Below are 8,192 nucleotides of genomic sequence, written 5' to 3' on the forward strand. Positions count from 1 at the left end.
TGATGGCTTTTGTTCGATACCACAATGTCTACGTTTGGAAGTGAGTGTAAGGAAGATATGATTTGCAGCAGAGACGGGTGATAAGCGGGAGCAGTTTGAGTTTTCTGAGAAGCTTGTGGTGAAAGACGCCGTCGGCTGTATGTCATTTCTTCAGGTTAATCTTTTCTCAGACTCTGATACCGATATCACAGCGATAAGCTCAGTCCTAACATGAAGCATGCACCATAGCAACATAATACAAGCTGCTGATTTTTTCTACAAAAAACCCAAACAAATGAAATTTGGTAATCACATCCTTGCTCCTGATGTCACGTTTATATAACTTTTTAAATGACACTCCCCTTGTTAAAATGGGTTCAAGTAAAAAAAAATGTTACAAATTAAAAGCAGCAAAAGAGCCTCACCTGTTAACCAAAGTAAGACATTTTCCATTATTTTTTAAAACATTTTAAAATTGCTTTTAAAACAGCTAACAGTTTTTATTATTATTGAAAAACATTTAACTATAATATTAATTGTGTAGGTCACAAAAGTTACAACAGTTCCTCACAGAAAAGAACAAACAGAAATGGGTGTGTCAGATTGAACCACACCTGTGGGTCAGTTAAGCCTGTAAATGTGTAAATGAATCATTCTTAAAACTGAATGAGGTAGAGCAATTGAATCAGGATGCATTATGGGATGGTGCATTTTATAACAAAAATAAATGGTGAGATTGATTTACGATGTTCAGTGTCCCGGTTTTACCATTGTTATATAAGAAAATCAAAACCAAAGCTGGATCCTCCTCATGATTCTGTCACAACAGTTAAGACGGAGCTCATGTTTTTGTGTCTCATTACAGTCAGGGTACGAAGAAAACCAGGCCATTGTCAAGTCCAACAAAACACAACAAACCAGCACTTGCTGGATCGTTTCAGCCTGTACAGAAAAACAGGAAGAAAACACAGGGATCACATTTAACTTTGAATGGTTTTAAACTGCATGAATAAAAAACAAAGACGGCTCTCGCATATAATGACGTACAGCGTTTAAAGTAATGAAAACGTACAGACTGGTCTCATATTTATTAGAGTACAATGTTTATTGATGTCATGGAAAAAAAAGACTGGTAAAGTACAGTGTTTATCGTTGTAAAAAAACAATAAAAAAAGTCTAATTTAATAAAATACAGTGTTTAACATTAAAATGTCTTCTACTTAAAAAAGGACAGTCTTAAATGTTGTAATAAAAAATAAAAATTAATGTATAGTACAGTATAGTAAAGGTGCTTCAATAGTTTTAAAAATGATTTGACTAAAACTAGACAATAAACGTAGGAAAAACCTTTGACATCACTTTGACAGTTTTAATCTGTTGCTAACATTTAGCTAGCCTTTTGGACATTTTGAGACAGAGTGGGGTGGGGCGCGGTGAGGTGCCGGGGCAGGGGGTGGGGGGATCGTGAGGGGCTTCTAATGGAATATGGCACACTGGACATAAGTGAACCACTGCTGTAATGCTGTAACGATAACAAGCCTCCAGTCAATAGGTGGCAGTAACTCATACCGTGGTTTGTACAGATAAAAATATACATCAAGTTCTCAATAGTATTTCAATTCACGGGGTGTGGGTTGGACGGGTGGAGGGAGGGTGTGTGAAAACATTTCTGTCACCAAGGGGGGCATGACAACTAATTAAGAACCACTGGGCTAACCTTTAGTTTGGTTTGTGCAGATCATCTACTGATGTTCTTGTCAGTTTTAGAACATTTCGAGAGACCTGCAGCTAAAAGTTTTCAAAAAAACATCGTCTGATTGTCATGTGGCTTCCTGACCTGAATGGGTGAGACTGTGTGCCCTGGGATGAACACAGGTCTCCCTGGGGGCCAGGAAGTGTCACTGCTACTGGCTCCCGCTGTAAGACTGAGGGCACAGCTCACAGACAAATACTCACTTTCACCACAAAGGAAGGATTAATAACTGGCATTTGACATTGGATCTGTCCAAGGTAACAGGACAGGTACATTTGACAGGCTGCGCCCTCTATGTTGCATTGTGGTACCGTTCTTCAGGGACAGCAGGAGCCACAAAAGATTTGGGATTTCTGTCGCTAGGTGTGTCTTTTCAGACTGTACTGAGCATTTCTATTTACAGTATTCCAGCCTCAGGCCAAAACAAAAAAATGATCCTGGACAAAACTGTGTACAAGAATGAGACTCCGTTTATCAGCTGAAAAGATCTGGAAGACAAACAGTGGGTGATCAAATGGCTGATCCTGTTCTTTCTCAGAGGTCTGAAGAATCCTGACCTGAATGGTCGAGGGTTTATGTGCCAACAGGCTTTGTCCTGAACTACAGCTGCATTTGTTGCTTTATTCCCCTCCATTGTTTAACTTTATTGCCTACTTTACAAGGGGAATTTGCCTCACAAACCATTGTGGACCATGCTTCAGGTCTGAGTCCCTTTAGTCCAGTCTGCCTGGAAAATTTGAATTTTTCCGGGATATTTACAAACATTAAGATGTTCAAGATAAATTCATGATAAAACACTCAAGGTCTGATTTCCCCACAAATGTGTGGGAACTTTGAGTGGGGAAGCTTTTGGAAGCTCAGGTTGTTTCACAAACATTTTATTAGGTTTTTATTTTATTTTATTTTTTTAATGTTAGGGCTAAATGTTGACTTGACCTGGGCTAACTTTGTGTTAGCACAAAGTGGCTGATTTTATTCCTCTGGCACATTGTTTATTTATTAAATATTTTTAAACAATATTTTTTTAATGGTTTGGGTTATTATTATTATTATTAGAATAAAATAAATAATAATAATAATAATAATAATAATAATAATAATAATAATAATAATAATAATAATAATAATAATAATAATAATAATAATAATAATAATAATAATAATAATAATAATAATAATGATAATAAAGCTAACCTTCTCTTTTCTCCCATGGGACTTTTTTATTCAGGAGTGAGCGTGGAAAGGCAAAGGTCTGGTTTTGTTTTACGTCAGATCATATTTTATATTTCAGTGAAAGAAAAAGAATCTCAGGTTCATCAACATGACGACAAACACAAACTCTTTCACAATCACATACACTGAAAATATTATTGCACAAATAAAAACCAATGACAGAGAAAAAGTCAGCTCACCTTTCCTGTGACATTACAGTGTAACACTGGGTTGGTGGGCGTGTCCAGAAGTGTCCAGATTGTATAAAAACATGTGTCCACAGAGGTTCAACAACAACAGCAACTAACAGCAGTATCCACGGCACAGCATGACAAGTTTACGGTGAGTGATTAATTATCACTTTTTATGAATTCTCTTTAAATAAGCTCAAAAATCCAAAAATGTTTCAAGCACAGTTTTTATCGACTGCCTTATTTTATATCTGTGGTTTTTGATTGAACTTTTCATATTGTACTTTTTGATTCCTACTTGTAACGTTTCTCCTGGACTCAATTCCTCTGACTTGCTGTAGTGTTAATGTCTCTTCACTGGTCTGTAGCAAATGCAACATTTCTCAGTGTTTATTAGCAGACAACCAACTCAGTCTTCACCATTTTTATTTATTGTCCGACCTCAGAACCATGAAGCTGTTGCTTCTGCTGGTCCTGCTGGACCTGGTCCAGGCCCAGGAAACTGACGTCTGTGACACCTCCATCACAAACAGACCTCCACGTGAGCATTTTACCATTTTAGTTTGTTGCTCTTGTTTTTTTCTCTTCAACATAAAGTAAATCTTCTTTTCCATTTTTTTAGTGGACAGTGACATAACCGTAGTATGTGGAACAGAGAAAATGGAGCTGAGCATCATAATGTGTCCCATCTATCATTCCGCATTCACCCACCAGGACATGGTCCTGAACCAGCAGTTTGAAAACACTGAGTGTTTCGGAACACCAGACTTCACGGTTGACCCTCCAGTGTTGAAATTTGAGATCCCCATTAATCCAGACAACTCCTTCTGTGGAAGCAGCTACGAGGTATCCACCCAATCCACCCATCCATTCAACCATTTGTAAACCCATCCATCCATTGATGTGTATGTCATTCCTCCGTCTGTCTTTCCATCCACCAGTCTGTCTATCTATAGAAGGTACTCTATGAGTTGGTAACTCATACAGGTTTCTCATTCATTTCAGTGAAGAAATGAACTTAGTCATTGTTTGACCATCATCTCCCTGTCTGCTCTCCTTAAACTAGAAGCTGTATGCTGTACTTTGAAACACGCCACAGTCACACCTCAATAAACACTAACTACAACTGTTCTCTCTTCACAGATCAGCAACGATGTTGGAAGTGGAGACTTCTCAGATTTATCCAATGTGCAGTTTATCAATGTTTCAGGACAAATTGGTTCCATCGATTCGAGCATTGGAACCATCACGTACCGCTCAGGGCTTCAGTACTTGTTTTCCTGTTTTTACCCAATGCAGTACTTGTTGAAGGACCAACGTTTAAATGTGTGAGTATGTAGCTTTGTTACATCATCTTTACTGCAACTACAAACCCCACATATATAGAGGTTTTCTGAAGTCAATGAAAACTCAAACCTGTTGTTTGGTATCACACACCTTTCAGTTGCCTAACGTTTTAGACCTGCTGACCTATTGGCAGTCCAGCTGCTAGTTCAGGATGTTACTGGGTTGAACTTTTTAGCCTGGCTTTGGCTGGTTGTCATGGTGCCTGTTAAAGTAAATCAATAACCAAACCATAGATTTGGCCAACTTTACAGAAAGTGGGGTTTGTATCTTCACAGCAAAGTGAAATGCGTCAGGCCGGATCTCCACACTGGATGCGTGTGCAGTGCGTGACAGCTGCGTCGCTGATATGCTGCGTTTGTTTGTCACACAGGAATCGTGTCTGCTGTGGAGAGGCTGCTATGTTTTACAAAGGGTTTGCCTTTAAATATCATTAAATGTCATAAAACCACTGTCACTTTCTGAAAGTCTGTAAATGCTCTTCAGTCTGAAGCCACGCATCCACTTCACCGGCAAATGTTTTAAATGCAGCGTTTCTTTTTTCAAATAGAGATGAAAGACAGTTTAAATTAGGACGTTCTGTAGGTCTTCTGTAGGACCTGCTGTCTGACCTGCTGTGGGTCTTGAAATCCAGACACGTATCCTGAGTTTGTTCTCTACGAAGCCCGGAAACAGCTTCTTTCTTTGGAACTATTGTTTGTTTTCTGTCCCACTTGAGAGTTGAGGCTTTTGGTTCTGTGTTAATAAAGAGAGATGACAGGTTTCTTTGATGATGACGAACGGGCTCGTACACACCGTCATGGCTGTCATCAACCTGATGCACACCCAGTGTACACTGACGGGGCCTAATGTGATTCAAACATGTTTCTAAAGTTTGTTGATCTGTTTCATTCAGATCTGGAGTGGATCTCGCCATACAAGACAACAACGGTAGCTTCATCAGCACACTGACAATGGAGCTGTTCAATGTAAGGACTGATCTCTTACTAAATTCATCATCAAGTTTTTATAACCTGCTCTGTCTCTCCCACACCAAAGTCCATTGAGAAAACCAATGATTTAGTCTAACAGTGACACAGCACTGTTGCCTCCTGTGGTCAGTTTGTGTTGCTGAAGAATTTCTGAACTAAGGACTTAAACAGTTAAGACACAAAGTAACACACATGGACTGAGTGATGGAAGCAGCAGTGGATCAACAACTGTTGTGTCTCTCTAAGATGTGGTGTAGTTTTGAGCTAAGTCTAAGCTAAGTTTTGAGCTTAAGTGTGAGTGTGTCGCAGCTTAAGTCAATACGATGTTTGAGGGTAAGCCAAAATGTTTTATGACAAATGGTAAAAAACGTCCTCTTTATCTTTAAATATCAAATCTCTTTCTGTCCGTCTCCTGCATGCTTCAATTTAAACTCATGTTCAGAAACAACAGAATTTTGTTGTAGAGAACCTCAACATCTTTTTTCCTCTTCTCATGGACACATCGTGTACGTCAACCAAAAAAAGGATGACGCGTATACGCAGCCACTCTTCATCCCAACATCAGGACTCTCACTGAAGACCAAGATTTATGTCTCAGTTAAGGCCACTGCCCTGACAGAGAGGTGGGTTTAATCTGCACCCAGCTCGTTCTGTCTTCATTTGGGGACCATTACACTTAAAACTATTTCTGTGCTCAAGGTTCAACGTGCTGCTGGACAGATGTTTTGCGACAGCCAATCCTTACCCTGATGAAACAGTCTCCTACGACCTGTTTGTTGGGTGAGCCTCATCCAATTCCTCTTCTCAAAAACATTTCTAGGCGTGACTGTGTTGTAGTTAAGGTTAGTTTTAACAGGTCTATCCATATACAAGACCACTCAGACTTAGGCCAGTCAGTTTATATCAGGGGTTTTCAAATTGGGTGAGAACCTCCCCCTCTTGTCCACCTGCCCTAACCCATACACGCCTCTGCAGTAAATACATCGTCTGTGTGCTCCTGACAATGATGAGGCAATGATATTTTCACAACTTTTTAAAAAGGGCATTCCTTAACGATTATTTGCAACAAAAAATAATATTCACTTATTGCATCCAACTTTATACAGGCCTCCCCTGTGGCTCTTTGGCGCCCCCCAGAGGAAGCGTGCCTCACCTATTGAAAACGCTGATCTATATGAAGTGATTATGGGTGCCAGGAGTCAAGGCTCCAGTATCAACAGTAGAAAAACTTACTTGTAGCTGTGGAAAACCATGTCATTGACCTTGGCATGCTTAACATCTGATGGCACCATTTCACGAAACTGTAAACAATATTGTTATTTTTATAAAAACAACAACAGAAAGAAGGAAATGTCCTCTAGGTGAGACATATTAAACCTACTCTGTTGTTATGTTTGGCTTGATCCAGAGAGAGAGAAAAGTTAAAGCAACGACAAGGCACTCCTTCAGCATTGGCCACGTCCACATATCTGGCAAATGTATATGAACATGGTTTATTGTTCACATAGAAAATCCTACATCACCCAGTGATACATATTGATGTTGCTGCTTTACCGTTTGCGAGACTCTGGGTCAGGATTAGTGTTGTCGATAACTACACTCTGGCCTTTCCTCAGAGCTTCCCTGCATTTTGACACACAGTTCTGCCACGAACCAAGTTCATCCTGTCATAGAATAAAAACATTTTTAAAAACATTTTCCCAGTATGAAGAAAGTTCTTCTACAATGTATAAACAAATCCTCAGTTCAACCGTTTAGTAATTTATCTTCTTTTAAGCAAAAACAACAACGTAATACTAAAACAACATCAAGTAACTTTCTGGGATTCCATCAATTAGCAGTTAAGCTAATCAATAGATGTAGGAACCTTGATTAAGAGTACAAATGTCACGGCCATCATCGTTTTGGTCTTTGGTAAATGGTTCAACACACACAGACAGATTTTGTGCTGTCATTATAATCGTAGCCTTATAGACTTTAGGCTTAAAATTTTCTGACCAGTGGTTGAGAAACACTGGATTTGAAACTAAATTTCCTCAAGGAATGAGAAATACGTTATGGATCCTTATTATTTGTTTTGGGTCAGGGTAAGACTTTTGGTTCAAAACTAAAGATGTTTGGGTCTTAGTGAGTACACAGGTGAAAATACTCTTTATGTGTATGTAGTACAGGCATAGTGACAAACCTTGTAATAAAAGGTGAAACTGGACTATTTACTCACCCTACTGACTTGTAAGTAACCCTTTGGAATCATGTGGGTTTGAAAGAAAGTAGATTTACCTGCTAAAAAAAAAGAATAACAAATCTTATTGGCTACACTTGATGGACAAATACAATTAAAGTACGGTCTACTTACAAGCAGGGAAACCCACAGCAACAATGACCTCTGGTCTGCTGGATGTAAGGGAGGCTGAAGGTGGGTCATAAAGCCTACCAGTGGAGGTACATTCTCTCTACCAATAGTAGAGAAAAAGTACTATTGAGAACATGCAGTCAGAAATATTCAAACAATTTGGTTACAATACCTACAGGGTCAAATGCTGGAAGGCAAAAGGGGGCAACCTTCCAGCCCAAAAAGTACTCCTCTGGTGTGTGGAATTGCAGCCCAATGTTCAAAGCAAACTGCATAAGTAGAATGAACCAAAAAATAAAAAATTCTACCAATTAGTAATTAATGCTAGATTGTAGAAAAGAGCATATTAAACACTGTATAGACTATTGATAATGCTGGCTTAAAAAAAA

At 39.0% G+C, this 8,192-nt stretch overlaps 2 protein-coding genes across 5 annotated transcripts in view; one reads left to right on the forward strand and one right to left on the reverse strand.

Moving 5' to 3' along the window:
• The first annotated feature begins 46 nt into the window (after positions 1–46).
• Positions 47–8,192, forward strand: part of LOC103378290 (zona pellucida-like domain-containing protein 1) — an 11,234-nt gene continuing 3,088 nt past the window's right edge. Inside the window, exons 1-8 of one of the 3 annotated variants that reach the window (XM_017032024.2) lie at positions 47–137; positions 3,164–3,286; positions 3,582–3,676; positions 3,758–3,981; positions 4,279–4,463; positions 5,375–5,447; positions 5,976–6,073; positions 6,150–6,230. In XM_017032024.2, coding sequence (XP_016887513.1) covers positions 3,273–3,286; positions 3,582–3,676; positions 3,758–3,981; positions 4,279–4,463; positions 5,375–5,447; positions 5,976–6,073; positions 6,150–6,230 — 770 coding nt within the window. In that variant the 5' untranslated portion in view covers positions 47–137; positions 3,164–3,272. Of the gene's footprint in view, positions 155–3,163; positions 3,287–3,581; positions 3,677–3,757; positions 3,982–4,278; positions 4,464–5,374; positions 5,448–5,975; positions 6,074–6,149; positions 6,231–8,192 lie in introns of all 3 variants that reach the window. The other 2 variants (XM_008309454.3, XM_017032025.2) reach the window with 2 other exon arrangements.
• LOC103378289 (bifunctional polynucleotide phosphatase/kinase-like) lies at positions 6,250–8,186 on the reverse strand. Of its 2 annotated transcripts, none has more exons than XM_017032027.2 (6): positions 7,980–8,186; positions 7,807–7,903; positions 7,672–7,730; positions 7,005–7,114; positions 6,832–6,919; positions 6,250–6,751 (listed from the first exon to the last, which is right to left on the reverse strand). In XM_017032027.2, exons 1-6 carry the CDS (start codon positions 8,076–8,078, stop codon positions 6,680–6,682), a joined length of 525 nt encoding a protein of 174 aa, XP_016887516.1. In that variant the 5' UTR covers positions 8,079–8,186; the 3' UTR covers positions 6,250–6,679. The 2 variants fall into 2 exon arrangements, with proteins under 2 accessions (XP_016887516.1, XP_008307674.1); XM_008309452.3 differs by having other exon boundaries at positions 6,427–6,751; positions 7,672–7,733.

This window comes from Cynoglossus semilaevis, chromosome 4 (genome assembly GCF_000523025.1).
Source record: "Cynoglossus semilaevis isolate Cse_v1.0 chromosome 4, Cse_v1.0, whole genome shotgun sequence".
Classification (NCBI taxonomy): Eukaryota; Metazoa; Chordata; class Actinopteri; order Pleuronectiformes; family Cynoglossidae; genus Cynoglossus; species Cynoglossus semilaevis.

Excerpts from the sequence above, each read along its gene's own strand:
- LOC103378289 (XM_008309452.3), bottom strand. The coding sequence starts at position 8,078 with ATGCAGTTTGCTTTGAACATTGGGCTGCAATTCCACACACCAGAGGAG. Across the intron at positions 7,904-7,979 it reads GCCTTCCAGCATTTGACCCT|AGAGAATGTACCTCCACTGG; the intron begins GTAGGTATTGTA and ends TACTATTGGTAG. Across the intron at positions 6,920-7,004 it reads GACCCAGAGTCTCGCAAACG|ATATGTGGACGTGGCCAATG; the intron begins GTAAAGCAGCAA and ends TACATTTGCCAG.